This window comes from Tauraco erythrolophus, chromosome 5 (genome assembly GCF_009769465.1).
Source record: "Tauraco erythrolophus isolate bTauEry1 chromosome 5, bTauEry1.pri, whole genome shotgun sequence".
In the NCBI taxonomy this organism is placed as follows: Eukaryota; Metazoa; Chordata; class Aves; order Musophagiformes; family Musophagidae; genus Tauraco; species Tauraco erythrolophus.
Window position 1 is genome coordinate 135,383 of NC_141469.1, and position 23,038 is coordinate 158,420.

Genomic DNA, 23,038 nt, shown 5'->3' on the forward strand with positions numbered 1-23,038 from the left:
AAACGTACTCAGCTCTCCTAACTGTTGCTTCACTTTGGATACAGCACAGAAAAGAAGGAAGAAATGGAAGACGCGCTATATTTCTCCACTTTTTGCAGATACTTTTCTACATGGAGTACCAGTTTTGCAGCCTTTCGATGGAAAACTCGGACTATATTTCATCATGCAATTTTAGGCGTTTAAAATAATCTACAATCTACATATTACAATTAAACCAGAATGGTTTTTCCATGATACTGCACCTATAACTTAAAAAGAATCAATCTTGGGGGAGGGAAACTATATTAACGAGTCCTTTTTAAGATGTATTTCTCCAGAACACATTTGATAAACACAAACAAAAATCATACTGAACTTGAGAGCTGCCTCAGTGTGCTACGCCACATTTTTTGTTTGCTTTCTGATCCCCTTTCTGTTGACAGTACGTCCTGACCCTACAAGTAAAATAACAGAAATAAAACTACAACATAAACGTACAGCCCAGCTCCCAAACAACTGGTTTTGAAGTTCAGAGGACTCAGGATCCAACGGTCCCGTTTCCAACTGTTCCAAGTGCTTTTGTACTCGGTTACACCTGTTGTCAAGTGTGCATTAGCACATATTGCACGAACAGGAGCGATCATGTCTATGATTTCCAGGGATAAAATATAATGAATAAGGGTTCTGCTTCTCCTCTGCACAATAAATCTCAAGTACCACCATGATTTTCACACATCCCTACCCCCTTTTAATTGGGAAGAAACACACAGTATGCCTTCAAGACATGAAATAACAAGATTACATCTACATCCAGGAAACACAGTTTCATTTTTTTTCATAGTACACTCTTTCCAATGACATGGCATTTGAGATATATTTTGTATTTCAAGGGCAGAAATTATTTGTTTGAAATTAAGTTATGATTACTGCATGACTTGTGTAATTTCCATAGCAATTTATTACACAGACAAACATGGGTTCAGTTAAAAGGGAAATAAATGTTTCTATAATACTCTCTTTTCATGAAAGGGAACCCTTCATAGATGTTGGGAAACAGTAAAGCGGAAAAAAGATCATGTCAGCACAATATTGTTGGTCATATACAAAGCAATCTCATGCCTCATTGAGTTTTCAACACAGGAAACAAGTATACTATCAAGTGCTTAATTCATAAGCTTTTCTGAGTCAGCTCCAGCGGTTTCTTTGAATGGCTCTACAGGAACAAGCTGTAACCAGTGCTTTCAGCTCCAGTAACACACATTCCAAAGCCCAAAAGGCCCAGCCATAACTGCTTTCACAGCCAATACTCAGCGCAGAAAAAACTAAACCAGTTTCATTCTACTAGGCATTTACCTCATCTGATCTCCTGGCTGCAGCTCTCTCACGGCTGAGTACAAGAACATCAGGGTTTTGTTTTGGTTTTTGGTGGAAACCTTTTTTTTCTGCTGATGAGTGGAACAGGAGGAGGAAGGGTGAATCCTTAGCTTACTAACGTCCCTGATTTCCATCAACAGATTCCACCTTATTATTTGAAGTGCCTAAACGCTTTTGATGCTGGCACCGATGCCCGTGAGAACATCACTATAACTTGTTTCGATCGCCATGAAATCCAAACCCAAGCTCACAGGGTACCTACGCCTTCAGATACACCAGTGCAGCCGCAGTCTTGCTCTCTGCCCCATCACTCCAAGCCTCTCTCTACAGACGAGCTTCAAAGTATTCACACAATAACTCAGAGACTTGCTCTGGGACATAAAACCGAGTTCCTGAGTATTGCATAATTTCCTAAGGCATTTGAAAATACTGCCTATGATATCCACGGAGCCCTTTATCACCTTGAATAAGCAAGCAATATTGAATGCATACCAGAGCACGGGTGAGGGCTAGATAGGGTAACCATACACCTGCGTAAGGGAGTCGACACCCACCTGCCTGCCAAGTTCACCTAATCCTAAGACTTGCATTGGATTTCAGGCGAATGCTCATTTATAAGAGCACGGAGCACTCACTAGGACTGCCAAAATCCATCAGTAGCGTGTCGTTACCTTCCCTGAACCCCCCTCTCATTTTTTCAAAACTATCTACTACCCCGTACATCTTATTTCTCACACAAACTTCTATAGATCAAGTTTTTGATGGAATTGGTTAATAAGCAAATATATGCAATACTTCTGTCAGGACAGTCTCGTTTTAGAGAATGTAACATCCCCCATGAACTTGACACATGGGTGACCTGCGACAGCCGACACGAAACAGCAAAGAAATATGAACCTCAGCTAATTAAGCCACCCAGAGCCATCACGCACAGCTGAGGGATTATTTATTTTCCAGGCACAGTCAAGTGCAGCTTTTGAGACTGGACGTTTTTTAATTCTTCTCCTCCCACTCTACGTGAGAAAAGGAGGCGCCCTTTTACACTGCTTTTTTGGAGCCTTTTTCTTTTGTTTTGGTTTTGTTGGGCTAGGTTTTTTGTTGGGTTTGGTTTGATGGGTTTTGTTCTGGGTTTGCTTTTTTTTTGGTGTTGAGTGGTGGCTTTTGGTTTGGTGCGTTTTGTTGTTTTTATCGAGTTTTTTTGTACAAATTGGACAGTCTGGCTGCATATCCAGCAAAGACAAACAGAAAATCATCTTGTGGCAGAGGTCGATTTCTAAGGGTCCAGACAGACCAGCGGAGCAGGTAAGAGCACCGACGCTGCTCACTGCACGTCCTAGACGGAACATCCCTGACACTGTGACAGGCAGAAGTGCTGCTAGTCCTTAGACAAGGTGCCAAGCCTTGCTGTGGGTAACGCTAGGGCAAAGTAAGCATTGCAAAAAGCTTTGTCAAGATCACACTCATTCAGCTTCTGAAAAATTTTTTAGTTTCTTTTCTTTTTCATCTCCCATTTACGCAGTAAGTCTGAAGTCCAGCTCTAAAGCAGGTGACTCCACCAAGCAGCATTAACTGCTGTCGTGCTGAGGAGCACCACAGCAGATAATCTCATCCTGACAATGCTGTCACATGTGTGCAGTGACTTTTGAGGCACACCACAAAGCCTTATTCAGTCTTATCTGGATGGACTGAGAGAAGTTAGTCTTAGATTGTCCTGTCTTTTGTAAAGTTTTGTAAAGAATCCCAAAGAATTAATCAAATAGCTCATTGCCTTAGAGAGATCCAAGTTGCTGATGTCACGTGGTGCCATTCAAACAATGACGGGAAGTCATACGATGACTCCCTGCTATGTCTCTCGTTTTTGTTAGTCCAACTCGTATCCCTCAGAAGCAAGTCCCATGGCCTGCACTGCCTTCATCTCCAAAGGAGGAGCAGGTTCTAGAGATCACACCCTGAACAGAGAAGCACAGAAACCACGCAACTGTCTGTCTCACTGAGCACAGACAGGATCTTGCAACGTTCCAGCTTTCCAAAGAGGCAGTGTTTTCTCTGGGCAGGCTGGTCTTCTCAGCAACCAGCGTACGTGGCCTTAGGGCCCAAGTACAACTCCAAAAAACATACAGAATTGTCTGCACCGCTAGTAATAACACAGGTGGCACCGTCAACAGAAAAACCCCAAACACGGTTTCATAAAGGAATACTTTCTCTCTGTTGGTTTAATAGGTATGCAACAGTAAAAACCAAGTATGCCTTTTGTGTGCATTTATGATTGCAGCCAACAGGTTTATGCTCTGGATCGCTCTCTGGAACGCATTCCCACATTCAAGTGTATTAAGAAAACATTATGGGTCCTCCTGTAAACCAGCAAACTGCAGGAGAGTCAGAGTTGAGGCTGAAATTGCACACTTGGTAAACTTCATTATATCGAGGTACGTGCTAAATAGCTTGTAAATAATACTCATTGTTCCCAAAACGTAACCAGAAGTTGGTTTGGGGGCCTAGAAACTGTATGGCCGCAGGAGGCCTGGGAACTGGGGAAGAGAGATCAGCTGTCTTCATTTTAATGGGACGCTTCTTACTCTTTATTTTTCATTTTAAATTTGAAGGCTAGCCTGTATTTTATCTACCTTCATTTTCTAGAGTCCCACCTGGAATTCACCACGCAGAGTGCTAAAACCTTACGAGTGCTTTCGGAATCCAAACTCTGCTTAACGCAGCGGTGCTGGCTCCTGCCTGCTTCTTCCAATACTCTATGCGACAGCAGTATAAGGATACACAGCACAAGAACAGAGAGGGGCACCAAACCAGCTCCAACATATAAAAATATGCCTCAGAGCATCAGAAAGAAGAAACAAACAAAAAATCACCGTGAAACCTCTTTCAGTTCAGTAAACCAAAATAAGTTAAAAAAAACACAACCAACCAACCAAACAAAAAATATGCATATTAACCTATTGTACCTTTTTCTATCCAGGTTTCTCAGGGTTGAGTTTCACCCCAGGAGGAGAACCTCTAGCAGAAGCTTCCAGGAGCACCCAGACTGCACTGGATCCAGTTTCAGGCACTCAACGAATGCTACTGCACTGTGTCCACGAGACTGAGAAGGCTCCTACTGACCTCAACTCTTTCCAGCGCCCTTTATGATAACAAAAAAAAACATGTTTCATTTCCCACCCCTCGATCCACGCAGCCCCCCGTCAGCACGATCGGGGCACTGGAATCAATCTGCAGGAAGGTCTCAGCCAGTCTGAAGTGCCAGGCTCAGCCCTGCTGCCTCCACCTAGAGCCCGAAATATCTATTAGTACGAACTGACAGCCCTTTCCTGCGCTGCAGTGATTCTGCGTAACCGAGTAGTGCCCCCATCTGTAAAACGAAAAAATTACATTGCCTTTATAGGATACTCTGAAAATCACAGCCAGAAAGGGAACTAAAAGAATAAGATGCTACGATTAACAACTGCTTTTTTTTAAAAAAAAAAAAGTTATGGTAAATATGTGAAATAAGTCACAGAGTGCTTCTATTTTGAAGGCTAATCCATCGCAGCATTGTTCCACCCTCTCATTTCTATCGTACGTTTAACCTTCTGTGTGCCTATTTCTTCAGTAGAAATCCCTAAATATCCCAAGAAGCACAGTTCCCAGGATATTTGTCAGGCAGCTGAAACCATACGGTGTTTGAAGCTTCATGAGAAAGCTTGCTCACTTATGTCGTGGAAGCACACTTCAGACAGTATTTCCTCGGCAAGTTCTAGAGATTAATTAGCTAGCCACAAAAGGATAAATATCGACCCCAGAATTACAGAGGGGAGGGAGGGAAGGGAGTTATGCTTTTACTTCAATTAGCAAAGTTGAACGAAAGCAAAAAAATCATTAGTGTATGTCTGATGAACTTCCTAAGCAAGCAGAACCAGCAAAGGCTCTCGTTTTAGAATTCCAGAACCCTTGGCACTGCCTTTGCAGTCGCAGGCAAACCAACCGAAGAAACCCAGGCTCCTGCAACTCCATAAAGAAGGCAAGAAACAGCAGTATTCTGTCTCAACGCAGCAGGAAGACAAGGATGACCATTCTGGGCTCATGTTCAGTTGTGTTCTGAAGTTTACAGGGAAGCAGACTGAACTGCAATTGTGAAACTCAAAACCTCCCTCCTTGCACAGCACGCGGGCACACACCCTTCTTTGTGCAAAACTAAAGCTATTAAGAAGCCAAGGATATAGGACCATGCTCCCTTTAAATTGAAGGACACTGACCTAGCTATACTTACCCAGGGCAGTTTCAACTCCAGCAACATGTCCCCTGAGCATACCTACATGAATGTGAGGGACTGACAGACAAAGCAGGAGAGATTCCCAAGCAACCTCCGCCAGCACGATCCTGGTCAAGTAACGCACCGGGAAGCACAGCGCACAGGCAGCTTCGCCAGCTTGGACAAACTGGCTGAGACCGGAGGCACGTGGCCAGATTCATAACGCTCTCCTATGCTAGACCCAACATATCAAGCATCCCTCCAAAATTCAGCAGGGAAACTCCAAAACTACCAATGTTAACGAGTTTGGAAGAGATCCCCCCAACAACGAGGCTGCATCTTCCTCTATTTAAAGCACACGTGGGAATGATTTTTGCAAGGCAGGAACCTACAACTTCTTAGGAAATCAAAATACACTTCACTAGATGTTTTTCCTCTTGTATCTTTCAGCTCATCACTTACCTTTTGTAGACTCCTGGGCAGTGTTTTCACATGCTTTGCTCATTTGAAAAAAAAATAAATAACATAAGACAAAATTCTAGGCTTCAAGAAATTTCTCCTAAATCAAATAAGCTTTTTGAATGTTCCACCTGAAGTCCTCCTGTAAAATGCCTCGTTTTCCTCTTCAGATTCATTTTTAACCTGTTAAAAGATTGTGATTTCACAGGTACTCACAGAAATTTTTCCAGTCCGATTGGCTTTCTCTCTTTCTGCCAGGGCCCGCACGAAGTTATCTTTCAGTTCTTTTCCAACACTTGCTAGTGACCTAGGGGAGAAAAAAAGGTACAATTATTACTATTAATAACTGCCACCGATTTTGGGTTCAGTGTTGGGTTAAGCATTCTGTAAATACAAGGAGACAGTCCTCACTCAATCGTAGCTAATTTGCATATTACCCTGAAACCACTATTCAGACTTCATCAGTACTGCACATGTACGACACAACAGCAGTTTACCAAAAGGTGACTTCTGCTAACACACATTTTCAGTTATATATCTGAAGTAATCTAAGCGCTTGATGTACATCTCCAGAGTAACGGCCAAAGTCATGTTTACATAAGAACACCAGATTTTCCAAATGTACCAATGTAAGCTTGAACACATTCAATATCTTATTCTTCAGCCAGCAACTAATCAAATGAACTACTGCACAGACTGCTCGGTGTGCTAGGACCAATAAAGTTTCTGTATCCTGCAGTACAATGCAAGGGGAAAAAAAAAAAAAAACGAAAGCATACCATAAACTAAAAATCATTTGCTAGCCTTTGGACATAGTGCCCCAGAATTCAAACAGTCATGAAAAAGACAAAACACGCAGCAGATGGACTAAAGCACTGGATATCAGACAACCTCTTCAACAAAAATGTGATTCTTTTCATGGCTCCTACAAGTCTCTCAGCCTACTCGAAAGCCCGTCTCCACCTGCAGGGCTCACTGCACTCACTCCAGCGCACTTCGCATGCACGAGAAGGAAGCTGAGACTTCCCAAGTCCTGCACTACAGTGGCTTCACTGGGAACTTTTCTCCTTTTAACATGCCAAGTAGAGAACGCTGCCTGGAAAGCATGCTCTCAGGCAAGCCAAGGCAAATAGTGCCTCCGAGTTCAGTACAGATCTACTTGAAAGGAGAAGGACCATTACATCCCCCTGCTATCTCAATGTGAATATTTCAATGAAAAGGAGTAGCCTTTGTCAATCTAAGTAGACAGAATACAGCATCAATAAAGATCTTCATATCAAGTGTATAACATATCAAGTTTCAAATTCAAGTGTGCCACGTACACCGAAAAAATCCCTTTGGTAAGTTTTTTTAATACAGATACACAGGATAATGTCCTTAAACGGAGTGAAAAGCCTGCATCTCAGCTTCAAAACTCTGGTGCAGAGCTACCAGGTCAATCTCTGGCCACTTTACCAGCTGTTACCCAGCAGTACATGAGTTCGAAGCCGTTTCAGAGTACATATGCTGCACTGTAAAAATAATAAATCAAAGACTAACGTATGGATTAAAACACCACGATAAATTAGATGTAAAAGACAGATTAAAAATAGAGTATCAATTTTTGCTTTTCACGTCCTGTTAAGAATTCTAGATTCCCAAAGTCCTCCTTTCTCTAGCAGAGGTTAATACTAAATCAACAGTAAATCCATGTTTAACTAGCCAACTTCAAGTGAAGTTTGTGGCTTCTATTTTGAACGAGAAGAAGGGTGTGGCTGCGTGACAGATTATGTGGTTTTATCCACTTAAATCTTATGTTCCACTAAGAGACTTGGCCTTCCCTAAAAAACCTTGTCTTCCTCTCATCCATCCATCACCAGCAAAAGAATCACTGACCCACTAGCAGGACACCAAGATGTATAAAACTTATTTTTTAGTAAATATCATTCGAACACACTGACCCATGCATGAAATCGAGCTGCACTGTTTCTGAAAAACAGCAGGTATCATCAGGTGGCCCTGTCCAGGCCAAAAAACAGAATGTCAAAACACAGCTAAAATATGGCAGGTGCATGACAAGTGTAAGGCAGCAGCTTCTCACAGCCCTTGAGATAATTCCAACGAGGGCATTCTTGTGCCTTACTTGCTGTGTTGACTACGGGGGGCCTATTTCAGCAAGCCTAACTTCTGAAAGCCGACGGATGAGAAAAGGCATCATCTGATACATGCATGTTTCCTATATGCTATTTTCAGTGACAAAGCCCACCTTTAGTCTGCAGAAAATGCTTCAACATCTACCAAATGGCAAAGAAGAAAAAGTCTGGATGAGACCAAAATGAAGTCAGTCTCCTATGGACCAGGAGAAAAAACATCAACAACATCATTATGGCTGAATAAACCATTAGGAATGCAACACACCACGGTTGAAGTGATCTGGAAGCAAGATCACTTAGAGCAGAGGTCAGTATTAACTGGTTGATTTTTTTAACAAAAAAGAGGGTAGGACAGAAGACATCTCTCACAAAAAAAAAAAAAAAAACCAAGCAAAATTATTCTTGAGTCGTATCTGAGAAACTTACTAAATGTTTGTTCATTTAGAGAAACATTTTTAGAAATGTATCAACATCATTTTACTGTTATGACAACATCCCTAACAGTCTTAAAGTATAAAAAAAAAAAAAAAAGTTGATGGGACCAGTGAGTGCAGAAACAAAACACGAGAAGTGTCCTCTGTATCAGACTCTTAAGCTCTTTCAAACCCTCTGTTTAAATATATACCATTACCGGATAAAGACGAACAGAAAGTATCGCTGTTAAATTTGAATCACCGAGAAAGCAGATACAGGCTCCAGCTATTCTGAGATAAACCTTTATAAATTTAGAAAATAAGAGTGTTTAAGAGAACAAGGAGCTTAACATTTGAAGCCTGAACTCTAGAACTCCACGCTCAGGAAGCATCTCCCAGCATCTAAGCGATTATTTTCTGAGGTAGGGACAAAGCGCGACTTGGTAGGCCTTCCACTTTTTTAAACTGGCAAGGATTTATTCCTCGATTTCCTGCATGAATGTTGATGTTATTTCTTTGAGTCTCGGTCTTTTTCATTTCTTAGCCTTGGGATGTGCATCCTCTGCCTCGCTACCCCAGGTCAGAGATGCGTCTTTCCTCTTGGGGCTTGCCCACACAGGAAAAGCTCATCATCGGTTTACCTTCAGGGAGATTTTCAACTAAAATAGTTAAAACAGTACAAGTCACACAGATATTCTTAAGACTGGCTTAAGCCAGGCTCATTTCAGTATCAACCACAACCAATTAGTAACTGACCTGACTTAAACTGTCCACAAGGAACTGCACGCTTCTGCAGACACACATTTGCATCGAACGGATTTAAAAAATCAGTTTGACTTTAAAAAACAGCACACACAGAAGTGCGAGCTTCTGGAGACACAAGCGTGCACCGAATTGGTTTTCCTAAGTTCCAGTTACAGGCGGTTCTCATCTGAATAAGGCTCTCTAGGAAGATGCAGGATGAGGGGAAAGGTGTACGAGCATTTGCTGCCAGCCAGTCTCGGAGAAGGCAAGGAGACGCTTCTCTCCCTGCCGCGGCAGCACGCGCCTTCTCCAGGCTCTAGTTTACCATCACAGCACAAGAGTGAGAAGAAAAGATCAAGGCATTCCACACTGCAGAAGTTCCCCTCAACATAAACAGGCACAAATTTTGGGGTGTGACGAGTTAGGAATTCAGGAAGGCCACGTAAATATTTGCTCCAGCTTCCCGCCAGGCGAAATGAGGGAGTCCTCCAAGTCAAGAGGAACGGCATTCTCTAGGACCCACTGAATGCTACTCCTGTCTAATGAGGACTACCTAACTTGCCGCGACCTAAAAATTGCTGTTTAAGTGTATTTCTTTTAAAAAAAGGTGACTTCCTAAATCTGTACTAGGTCCTTCACAAAGCTAGAGGGTTACAAATGACGTGCTGGTACAGCAAACACCTGCAGGTTTCAAAAGCCCCTGAAAGGCGAGCACGGAATACTTCCTTACTAGCACCAATTTATGCAGCTCCACCATCACGCATGGACCCATAATATTCATGCACTGCCCGAAACTACTCCTGCCATTCAGCTCACGCCTCAGCGTACTTACTGAAGGATGCTTCAGAGTGAAAGCCCAACTTCTCCCCTTCTGAAGATACTCTTTTCCTGCACATACAGAAGAGGAAGCATTAGCAACGAATCGCACTCCTCGCTACAGCGTCCTTGGACAGATCAATACTGAAAAGAAGAATTACAGTTTGGCAGAACTAGAAGGGGGTCTTTTCTACAGGAATTCGTTTGGATACAGAAACTCTTAGTGATGTTAACACTATTAAGCATTCCTTGCTGCTTTTAATTCCATAAACACAATTCTCGCTTTACCACGATTGAAAGTTTCACCCTGAAATGGCGCATTTCCACACTATCTTGTTCCTGCCAAGCTGCTCTCCTCCTTCCAAGAGCTCCTAGTATCTTCTACCACACACCCTCCCTGCGCTCCCAGTTCAGACACATTTGCTTGCAGTAGGCTTTTTGGGTCTCCGCTGATAGGCATTAGTGAAGTAGAAAGAAGGAAAGTTCTTTTTGAACTTCAGTTAGAGCTCCTTGATTTTTATTTTGACAGTCTACACTGCTTTTTTTCCATTTTGTAATGGTTCCCTAGGGCTTCATTTACTTTATTTTCCTACATCTTCTACCATGTGGGCTTTTCCTGAGAGCACTGGAGTCACAGTTGGAAACAGGACAATGTAGTTTAACTTTTAGAGAGCCCTGTTGACCTGAAGAATGCTTTTTGTCAAACTGAGATAATGGGAAGAACATCTAAGAGTCACACTGTTATTCTTTCAAAAGCACACTCCATGCGCCAGCACAAAGCCGGACTGGAATGCACGTTCTTGCCTAACTTATGCAAAACAGCTGTGTTTTGCAAACACCTGCCGCAGGATTAGTGGGGAGACAGGCGCAAGAACTCGGCCCCAAAGTCTCTCCCTCATCTCCAGACACGTAATTTCTATTTTAAAACATCCGAAGTTTCAACTTCCCAGTGCCACACGCTGACAGCCAGCATTGCGTCCCGAGGCAGGACTCGAGCACTGCTCCAAGACATCAGATGTGTCTGTTTTCTCTACGCGAGGTGTGCACGCTTTAAAAAGCAGGCAGAGACTACAGTACGAGACTGTACCTTAAAGACCAGGGTGTAAGACTGGGACTGGGAAGATCCAAGGTCATCATCTCACCGTGTCACAAACACACGGCGCAAGCTCGGCGACTTGCTCGGTCTTCTCACACCTCAGTTCCCAGTCTGCAAAGCTGGGACGACTTCACTTCCCCAGCTCAATATGGCCAAACACAGCGAGGCCGCCCGTGACCGCGCGAGAGGCACGGCACATAAGGCGGCGCTGGGAAGCGCTGAGACGCTGCAGTCATGTGGACAAATGTGTGCTCGTTCACCTTCAGTCGCAGGAATTGGAAGCTTGGTCAGCTCGCTTTTCCTTAGCAAGTCTTCTCCGCAAGGATAAGAACATGCACCTTCTCCACAGCAAAGTTTCACTTGAATCCCACGTCAGCATGGTTCTGCAGGCTGCCTTGTGGGAGCATTGCACTGGCTCAACACCTATTCATTCGTCTTCTCAGGCCTTCCTCCCTTCCTGATTGTGTGATCTGATCTAGGTGGTCCTGCTCCGGCAGGGGGATTGGACTAGATGATCCTTTGAGGTCCCTTCCAATCCCTGACATTGTGTGATTGTGACGGACCTAATGCCGCAAGCATCCTTGCCCCTTTCAGCTAACTCACCCCAAACGGGATGCGAGGTTAAAAACAAGCAAGCAAAAAAACCCCAAACCTCACACAGGGGCAACCAACATCCATCAAAATCCCAGCAAAGATTATCAAGGGAAAAAAAGCAGTAGTCTCTGGCTGACCTACCGTACGCAGCCAGGGTAAGATAAGAGAAGAACGAAGGCCATATAATCAGCATTGCCAAGACAGACACGCAAGGACACATGTATGGCTGATTTTTACTGCATCATGTCATTTTTTTTTTTATTGTTTCAATGAAACAATGCACATTGTCTTCAAACTGCAATGACACCAGAGAGCGAGAACCATAATCCTTTAAACTGTGATTACCTGAATCCACCTACAAGTTTGTCTACATTTTAAAAAGGTAAAATAAAACAGGGAAAAAAGCAAAAAACGTAATCCCTGATGTACAATGAGCTGGCCGAGTCTGCCCCTCAGGGTCCGGCCCTCCACTCTCCAGCAGCACTTATTGAGTGACAAGGCCAAAGCAGGCACCCAAAACATCAACGGAAACCACACGCTGGATTTGGACTACTGCACACACAGATGTCTCTATCTGGAGATAAAGGGAAAGCACTTGGTTTCTAAATAAACATGACATGGGGCTGCTTAAAGGGGGTCTAGATCAAAAAAAAAAACCCACACCACTTCTTTTGGCTCAGCTTTGTCAAGTAAAGCCTGCTGATCCTACTATCCAATTTGACGTATTGTGTTAACTGGCACTTGCCTGGAGGTGTTGTAAGCAACACCAAAAGGTAAAACCATCGTCTGATCTTTCTTATATTTTGGAAAGATAACGATGCAAGGAAAAGACAATTATGTAACTTTCTTTGAACCTAAAATAACGGCATCAGAAGGCACTAGGCAACAGCATTTGTATAACGAGCCTCTGTCCGTCAGTTTGCAATTTTATTACGTAAGGTGTGTAGCATCACACGAGCAGAGGACCTCAGCCGGAAGGCATGGCTAAGAGGAAAAGAAAAACGAGCCTAAAATCTGTTGTTTTTCTGCTCATGACCTTGCATACTGTAAACGTGCCACATCTCTCAACCAGCATCAGCACTTCTCAGTTACGGCGAGAACCAAACCTGTCCGTGAGGGCACGGTCAGCGCGGAGCTCAGCGCTCCCCTCCAGAGACCGGAGCACACGGCAGAACCGGGCCCAGCGCCGTGCACTCCGTTTCACAAAGTCGTTTTAAGCTGGGGAGGTCTCCGCAGCCTCAGCGTACTCCCGTGAAGCCCTCTGCAAAGCTCCCACCGAGCTCCCTGTGCCCACCATCTCCCTACCAACAGTGCAGGGCGCACCGACCGCGGCGCACGCTATGTGCTGTTTCGTTACTTGTGCAACCTCATTCTAAAAATATTTTTACTCTGTGTGTGTCTGGGTTAAAAAAGAACCATTCCTGACGCCAAGGAATTAGATTAGGAATTCTATAGAAAGAGAAGACTAAACTTTCAGTTATTTGGACGTTTTGAAGCATATAAACATTTGTAAAATCTGCTATAAAATTTTTGACTGCTGGTTACACAACTGAACATACAGGAAATACCTTTCTACAGACCTTAATAGCATACATTTAATTGTTTAATAAAATGAACAAGGTACTCTAACTGCTATATCTACTATATGATACTTGAAACTCCACGGAATAAATGATTAAAAAAAAAAAAAAAAAAAAAAACATTTTAGTTGCTTATGCACCTCTCCGGAATACTTTCCAGAGCTATCGCAGATTTGGCTTGTGTTGAGAAGCCCACACCTGACAAAACACTGGCACCAATATTTCAAACAGTCCAAGCTACCAGTAACATGGTCCTGTCACTTATCCAACATGAACAAACTTCCTAAAAAAAAAAAAGTTCCTTTATCAGCTCTGGTAAAGGGCCCAGAATACACACCCTGCTGCCTGTTTAAAACAAGGAAGGGAGGAAATTCAGAGGCTTTTCCTAGAGCCACTGGCGTCGCCCACCATCTCTGAGAGCAGATAACTGTACGGCCTGTAAGCCAGGCCTTTTGCATGGAAGAATCGGACTTGCGGTCCGTAAGCGGAGCCCCAGGCTCAGTCGGCGCTGGGAGGCACACGGAACACCGGGGCTGCAGCTCACGGCAAAGAGATGTATCTCAGCCGAGCCGTGGGGTACCTTTTTGCTCACTCGGAATCAGGTTTTAGGAAACATTACCATTTACCAGGATCACATCAGGCCTTTGTAATTGCAAATCCATCTGAGAACAAGAAACTCACAGCACGAGGAAACAGCCCTGCCTGCAGACTTCGTCTGAAGTGATGGAATCCCAAAAACCCCAGAGCTACCACACTGGAGGAGATGTGAAACATACTTGGCCGAAATCTACAAGTGTTTTCTTTTAAAATCAAATTCCTAGTACATCTGGCTGCATGATTAAAATAAATATATGTATTGACAATCCTCAGGGGAAAGCTTTTTAGGGGCGAAAATAGCGCATTCAGTGGCTCAACTCGATACCCTTTCAGAAAAAGCAAAATTATCACCCATGCCTAAGAAAACCCCTTGCGAAGAATCAGGTCTTCCTAGTGGCACAGATCATAGCAGTCATTTGAAAAAGAACAGGGGAAAAAAAAACAAGCCTGTACTGGACAAATAGGACAACATAAATATACAAGCATTTAAAAACCCATCACATTCCAAAAATGGGAAACACTAATTTATTGTTTTGGGTTTTATGATTAAACAAATATACAGTAAAAGTTAACTAAACCAAATCCACTGAAAACAGAGCTAAGATTTTACAGGCCTTAGCTTTGGAAGTTTTAATGAATATATTTGTTCCTGTATTGACACACAACGCAGTTTAACTCAGTGCTCATCCTTACTCTTCTTCACCTCCTACTTCCCATTTTCCGTAACTCTTTGCACCTAACGCTGTTTTCCTGTTGCAGTGGTCTCGCATCCCAACACATCAAGATTTTGGCTCTAACTCACCGTCTCAGCAGATTTTAGAAGAAACTGTTCTGCTTCTCAGGGCATTAGCCACGACAACGTTTTCTCGCTAACATAAATATTTTTCACAGTGAAACACAGGTGCAAGGGAAAAAGTCAGGTACGGCACAGGAATATTTTTCAGGCTAAGGACAAATATAAATCTTTTAAGGTTTAGGTCACATTCTAGAGCATCAGAAATGGTTTTGGGTTACGCAACTGAAAACGCTTTTTCCGTCTGACAAGCCTGCCTTTGTCACACTCCAGTCATGGCTATAAACCCGCAAACCAAACCTGTCTGCTTTGGCTCTGAACTGGAGCATCGGCGACGTACTAACCCAGCTGCCGGCGTGGAACCATCTCGCTGTTCGCACCCCGCCAAACCAGAAGACACGGTCCTTCCAACATCGATGAGCAAGGGCTATGCATTCGCAGATAGGACAGCTTAAAGCTCTAAGCTTGTGGATCCACAAGCCACTTCACCCAAAGAAAGATGCAGAGGGAGTTCTCAAAAGCATGCAACTGAAGAAGTCTCCCTGATACACACTAGTCCGCTGCCTGTGGGATTTTCCAAGCCTTTTTTCAGAAGTCCCACAAAGTTTCTGCCTCGTTAGGCATTAAACTGCTTTTAAATCTCAGGGCTCGCACCGCAGACAAAGCCACATTTCAACGTTCAGGATGAACATGAACTCTTTCCCTGGAGCACCACTCCAGAAGGCAGGAGGACCACAGCAAGGATCCTTCTGCAGCCACTGGGAGCTAGTTAACGTGGCAAAGACTGGAACAAGAGAGTTTTGTTACGCTGAAAGGAGGAAGCAGCCCTGAGCACCGCAGGTAGTCGAGGGATACAGCTCTCTTGGGCTAGCAGAGATCAAATCAAATCAGTCACTGTGCCAGGATACTGCTTTACTATGTCCTGTGATACAGTACTGGATGTTTATGTGCACATCTGGATTCACCCGTAAGAACTGTCAGATCAATATCCTTGAATATCCCAACTTGAATGCAAATTTAGTATTATCCTTCTTGATTTCTTTCTGTGGTGCAACAAGACAAATTATTTAACCACCATGCATATCTACAGAACAGAGTGCAAAGTCTCGAAGAAGCCTCCTGGTTTGAGGTGCACTGTCTGTCCAAGAAGAGTAACTTTGTGCCTAGGAATGAAAAGCAGATGCACGGACTGTTGTCAGCTTGTACCCGCAATTAACTCAATTTCTGGCGCTATATTAACACAGCAATCAAAAAATTTGGCCTGAAGATCCCATTAAAAGAGTGCAAAATCTATTTAACACTGTTTCTAGAAGGTTTCAATATCATTATTTAAAGGTGTGGCTCAAAAAAAGCAAAACCAATAAAGCCTACAGACAAAAAGCTTGGGGTTTGGATTGGGTTTGTTTGGATTTTTTTCTTTAAAGTAAACTCAGCTCTCTGAAACAGGTTTCTGTAATTCAGGTGACTTCAATCTGCAGTTTGTCTGGAAAATGAATCAAGTACACCTATGTTCTATGACATAAAAAGCAATATATTAAGGAGGTGGGACACAGAATATTATTTTCAGGGAAGGTTTCAGGCAGAAGATGAGCAAAATTTTAAAACAAAACCGGGAAGACATTCTAAATGTTGTTTAAAAATAATACCTGACCACAAACCTTCAATCACATACACACTAAGTACTAGTACAGTAATCAACAGCTTAGCTAGCTTACATTTTCCACATGTAGCTTTTGTTTTAGACTCCAGAACACTGAAGTACTTGAAGCTGCAGTCAAGAAACACATCTAAGCACAGGCCAATACCGCGGCCTCACAACACCACTATGACCTGTTCAGCTCTCCCTTTCTGCACCCCTTGTAGCTCAACAAAAAAGGCAGTTTTAAACCCAAAATACCAATTCCCAATGGCAGATTCATAAAAATAAATTTGATACAGGATCTATTTTGTCTTTCAGAAGTATTCCATTCGTTTTGAAGAACGATAAAGGCCCCATCAAAAACAAACCTTATTTAATCCCTTTGCAAATAATAATCCTGCGCCTTGCTTTCATTCTTCTACACTGACAACACACAGTTTTGATGCTCTGATTGCAAAATTAGGCAACTCTCTCTTTTTACTTTACAATCTCTTTAACCTTTAATGCACTAAACCCACTATGTTTTTCTTTTAACTAAAAAAAAAAAAAACCACACAACCCACACAGGTCAGAAGTAATTAAAGATACTCAAAGCCACATGAGGAAACATGAGGAACGTCTGAGGTTTCAAGCAAAGGCCAAGTATCCACACGGCTAGTCGTGCTGGTTTCCTCTTTGCACAGAAGCGACGTAACGAATGCCTCGTGGTGGCTCTTGTAAAGACCCACTCGTGTCACCTATGCCACTTCCCAGAACTAACCCACTTACAGGCATTGCCCGATGGCGGGTACCACCATATCACCACGGTCCTCCCAAAAAAAAGCATTTACACCATGAACAACCACTGTTCCCAGAACCACCGAGGCAGGTGTTCGTGGCTATCAGTGCAAGATGTGGCAGCTGAACAGTGCCGTCTGCCTTGTGCCACTCAGCCAAGCCTCCCTTCTCCCCAGAAACGCTGACTCAGCGTGCAACACTGCTACATCTCAGCCACATGCTTCATGTAAGCACTTAATTAAACGTGAAGTGCTTTACTGAGTCTTTGGGAGTACTTACAGGGCCTGAAGTCTAAGGCTGTAACGTGGCACTTCGTGTCTACAGAGACCATCATGCTACTATGGAATGTTTTCTCGTACAAAACCCACCCATTACACCAGTTACACATCTGACAAAAATGCAGCAAGTTACCTCAAATCCCATTAATTATCTACTTTCTCTCACCACATCCTTAACCCTTCCAGAGGGGAGTCTACAGCTGTTGGAGTAGTTCCTGGCGATACAATAAAACACCCTTTCCTTGGAACGCACGAGGACAGGTACTGAGGGCACAACACAGCTCCTGCCCAAACCCACACGTCAGAGCCCTAAGAAGAGCAGAGTGGTCAAACGGGGTGAACCCGGCCAGCGCCATCTCCGCCAACAACCGCATGCGGCAGAGGGCTGGCACTGCCCGCTGCTGCCAAACGGCAAAACGTGACCCACCAAGCGTTTCCCTCTAAAGGAAACTTTCTTTCCCTTTCCCAGGAAAGCCTGGCCAGGCGAGCAACCTGCAGCATCGACGTGACCTCCAGTCACGCTCGCCAGGAGGGCCGGTCTCTTCTGCACGCGGGGTAGTGCCATGGCTCTAGTGCCTCTCCACAACAGAGCTGACGGGAGAACCTCCACGTGCCCGTCAGCGAGCCTGCTGCCAAGTAACCAACACTGACCCCACAGGCAACACCTCTGCTGTCTCTTCCTTACCGAGAACTGCCTGATCCCTCGGGTACAAACAGCCCCACGAGCTCAGCCAACCTCTGCTGCTGTCCAAGTTTATTGTAAACATCCTTTAAATACCTTCAACATCTGCAGCCTCGGGGTGACAAAGAAGTTGTTTTAAGAATCGCTCGGACCCTTCTGCAATATTTCCCCTAGGCAAGCGATTGATTTACAATGATGTTGGCTCAGTCAGAGCCTTTTTTCTTGATTCTTCTCCCTGGCATTCTCTATTTACACGCAGGCCCTTGGTGAGCGCAGGTGTACAAACAGCACAGCGCCAATTAATTGCAGCGCTGCCCATAGCACGCCTGAGATCCGCGGCCGCTGTGCACCTGCAGCCATAAAACACCCAGAGATAACGGGCCGAATTTTAATCACGTGTTACATATTACTGTGCTCAAAAACATTTCCTTTACTCCTGAGCTGTTTGTAAAAGGGTGTTACCAATTAAGCACGAATAGCCTGGGGAGTGATATTCTAGTTCACGCAGTTCAGTTATAGCGACTAAGCGGAGAAAAGCAGCTTGATAGCAGGTGGTATTTCTCTGAAATGGCTAGCATCATCACAGGACGTTTTTTCACGAGCCCTCGCAAGGGGAACGGAGCTGGGGTGGCTTAAAAGCTCTCGCCACATTGTAATGTGATATTATTGTGTATCCCAAAATGATTCACGGCTCAATATAGAAGCTAAAATGAAAACAATCAGTGCGCAGGGAAAACAAAATCAAGAGGCGCGTTAGCGGCAAGACGTTCCCAGAAAAACAAGGAGACATTTCAGCCCTGCTTCTTTGTGTTTTCAGGGAGACAGCCCGTGCCACTGCACACAGACACAGAACCAAAAGAACATGTCCAGGGGAAAACTATGCGCTGGCCTTAAAGGCATTTCTTCTAAAATATTTTTTATTACTATTATCATCATTTATAATCAACAACCTAGAACTGAATCTTTTTAAGGGCATGTAATGTATGGCCCATCATGTTACTTGGTAATATGGAAAATCATCATCCTAAGAGCACAAACGCTCTTCCAAACGATGTCTTTTCACTCCTGTCACTTGTGCGGCAACGTCACCTCACTGACGGACTTCAGTCAGCGCCCGGATTGCGTGTTAAGGAACTTAAATCTGTAAATAATATGTATACCTCACACAACACAGCTGATTGCACCGTCCAGTAAATCTAGCGACAACTTGCTCCTGTGGCAAGGGCTCACGGATACGTGTGGCAATTGAAGTTATCTTCAACATTTCTAGCCTTCTCCTTCTCTTTTCTTTCGGGACTTGAGAAATATTTCTGCTGCTGCCTGCAACTTGGCCTTTTTCAGCACTCAGTTTCACCAGTCAAATCCATATAGCCTAGTTAAATTCCTCACAAGTATTTTAACCTCCATGGAAACTGAGAGATGTAAATAACATTGATCTGAGGAAGGAGGATCGAGCCACCAGGCTGTTTATCTTTTGCCAAGATTCTTACACCTTGACAATTTTTTAAGCTGGTTTCACGTATACCAAGACAGCCGCTTACTTTACTAACCCCACGGATAATTACTGCCAAAGACATTCGGAAAGATTAAGCGCATTTTATCAGACCGTTTCTCTTCTTTCCCTCTTGGCAGTGTGTTTGAAGAGTGGCAGGAGACTAAGAAAACACAACTTCTCCTTTGCCCAAACCATGTTATCATGATTTTCCAGGTGTTTTATTACTTATTCTGTGACCAATTCAACACATTCCTATGTAAACACTCACTAATCTGCAATTCTCTGCCTCTCCCTTAGAGTATTTCTACAAAAGGCAGTATTTACTACGCTTCCATGGAGGCAAGAGAGAGAAGCAGCTTTTAATAACGAACGCCATAAGCTCCACCGCGTCATTGCTGACTACTCTTGGACTCCTGAGAGCCCACGGACTGGACTTCACGATACAGCTTGGTAACATCTGTCACTTGTTTCCAGCACATTTTTCAATACCATTGCCCCTCTTCACTGCCAGAAAAAGACACATCTTTCCCACTGTATTCTGTAGCGCAACATCGATGGAAAAACAGAACCTGGCACCTGAAAATTACTAGTTTACACCATTACTCAAGGTGTACTCTTCTGTAAGCTTACTACTTTTTTCCATATACCAGTAAAAAACACTGCTTTTATCTTTGCCTTTGGCTGTTCTCTTTTAAGCTCTATCAGCCTTCCTCTGACATTACCAACTATTACGATTAAAGATTCCACCCGCAACCTTCATGTGTCTCAATTCAGATGATCCTCCTTATACTGAAAAAGTCCTCAGATAACAAAATAACCCAATTTTGCAGCCACTTCAAGCGAGAACACTGCAAGAGGCTTCGACCAAGTCCAAGGTCTTCTCTAGCTGGTACTTGTACTACTGGCGATTCCCTGGATCCCAAAGTCAGAGAGCAGAGTGTTTCTAAATATTCCCCACGCTTCTCTAAGTTCTCCTCACTTTCAGTCACGTTCCAAAGGTACGTTACTGCAGGTAAATGGAACAGCAGATTTCTCCTGGGCAAAAAGGCTAATTAGGAAGCAGATTTTTCTGATGCCTGCTGCAGAGTAAAGACATGCAAATGCTCAAGTACTCACTTCTTAGTCGGACGATACCATACAAATTAACCATACTTGTAGAAGCACTCAAAGAATTCTCATGGCATTAATATGAGGATGCATACCAAGGAAGCTCCTGAAACACTTGACTACATAGCATAAAACATGAGGTTGCTGCACTGTTAATATACATGGATCATGTATATTAACCAACATTGCCACAATATTCCTGCTGCTTACTATGAAGTCTGGTATATCTCTGTTGTCTCGTGTGGACCTTCTCACACTGACGCGTAAGTCAGTCCACACGTAGTCCTTATCTTGCTTAGGGTTCCAAAGTGCCATCAGTCCTGTCACTAAGCAGACTAAGCCTTCAGAAGCTCCTGAAGTTTATGGACTTCCAGACCTGGGAGCACCGTTACCTAAGCTACAGCCAAAAGCTGTTCAGCTCGATTCCTGTAATCAGTGTATTCCCCAAGGAAGTCCTCAGACAAACATTACAGCATCCCAATAAGTCCTTAACCTTAACAACCCTCAGATGCTGGCCAAGCACTAGAGTTGTGACCTAAGGAGATGCAGAAATCACTGGGCCTGTGAGCTTACAGATCAGAGGCAGGAAGATACAAAGACATCTAAGTTCAATCACCTTTCATATGCTGCTCTGCATTGAGAAGTATCAACTAAAAATGAAAACCAATACACACACATACTGTTTGTATTAAAAATTCTCTTAATCCCATCAGGTGACTATTTAACAGATGAGCAGTCCCTGTAAAACCTGCAGGAAGATGCTTCGCAAAAAGCCTGAAGACGGACGCCTCTTGCTCTGTAACATAAACGGCTGGTATTAATAAGCCACTCTCACTAAATATCAAAAAAGAAAAAAATGAATATAAAGAAAGGCCTCCTCTAGGCTAAGGACAGGCACGAGTATCTGCACAAACATGATCTACTCTCTAAGATACAAGGCAGCCCCTGTGAAAGGCATCCTGCCTTACAAACCTCCGAGCTCCCCGAGGCAGCAACAGGCACGTGCATGAATATCGTCCGGTTGACACGGTCTACTCGGATTTTTGAAAGCTCACTGCAGGCTTCTAAGGAAACAAACTAGTGGTGGAGTACGATGAAAGGCCCTTTCTAGGATAAATGTTGCGAAAATTGATCTTTACTTCTACTCTCTATTTTCTGTATTTTAAACCAAGGAACAAGGGTAGACTGCTGGCTGGAGATGTGCTGTTAACCCTAGGGAAACGGTGAAGAGCAATTAGGAGAGAAAGCTTGATGGCGATGGGAAATTATTCAGTGTAGGGATGAGCCCGACACCCTAACAACAAGCTACAGAATGACCTCATGAAGCTTTGAGTCTGGATAATGAAAGGCTAAAGGGCAATTAACGCAAAAAAATATAAACAGATGTCTATGGTAAAAAGAAAAATAAAATCCTACCTTCACAGATTAAACGATAAGCTTCAAACTGACTATTGTCATTCAGGAGAGAGATCTCCACCATACACAGTCGGAGCTGTTGCAACTACTTCCAAGCCAGTCCTGGTTGGTTGTTTGTTTTCATACAAGTTTTAGATTGTTATTTCAAAGGCAATCTAAACCAAAACTCCTCAAGAGTCCAAAGAATGTGCAATTCAGCTATTTACAAATTTACCATCCTGATGTAACATGGACATTCATGTCTCATTGCTTTCCAGTTACCAAACTGAATTCTAACTGAAAAAAAAATGTACAATTTTAGCCTGCAAATATCATAACTAAAAAAAACATTATGAACACAGAAGAAATAAGCTAAAAATGTTTTGGAATTTAAGTTGTCTTGCTAGGGGAAAAGCACAGCTTGAATGTTACAGACAGCTTCCTATCTTTATTTAGGGAAAAAAGGTAGCAGGGAATGTGGCTTTTCCGTAGCAACCTTTTGTGGCGCGATTCAAAGAAAAATTTAAAGTGTTTGTAAATGACACATTTATGCCCTAAACTCCAAAGATTGAAATCCCTCAGTTACCTCCCATCTTCATCAAAAAGGGCACACAGAGATGCCAGGCTTTTAACGCAACACCGGGCAGAACCTGTGCCTATAACAATCCTTGTCTGGATTCAAAGAGAACAGCAACAGCGACAAGGAAACGGACAGCACCACGACTGGGCAAAAACCAGTTGGGGCACGGGAACACGTCAGGAGGAAGAATCCAGCCGTACCAAACACCCTGCTGCCCAGCCCTCTCCGTCAGCTTGAGAGGAAGCTGACGGCTGTTCCCGCTGTTCCG

At 43.5% G+C, this 23,038-nt stretch overlaps 1 protein-coding gene across 1 annotated transcript in view; it reads right to left on the bottom strand.

Annotated features, from left to right (window-relative positions):
• The window catches only part of CFAP299 (cilia and flagella associated protein 299), a 124,014-nt gene that overhangs the window by 90,214 nt on the left and 10,762 nt on the right, over positions 1 to 23,038 (bottom strand). The window contains exon 3 of the mRNA XM_086611954.1: positions 6,269 to 6,359. Within this exon, the coding sequence (XP_086468080.1) occupies positions 6,269 to 6,359 (91 nt within the window). The remainder of the gene's footprint in view (positions 1 to 6,268; positions 6,360 to 23,038) is intronic.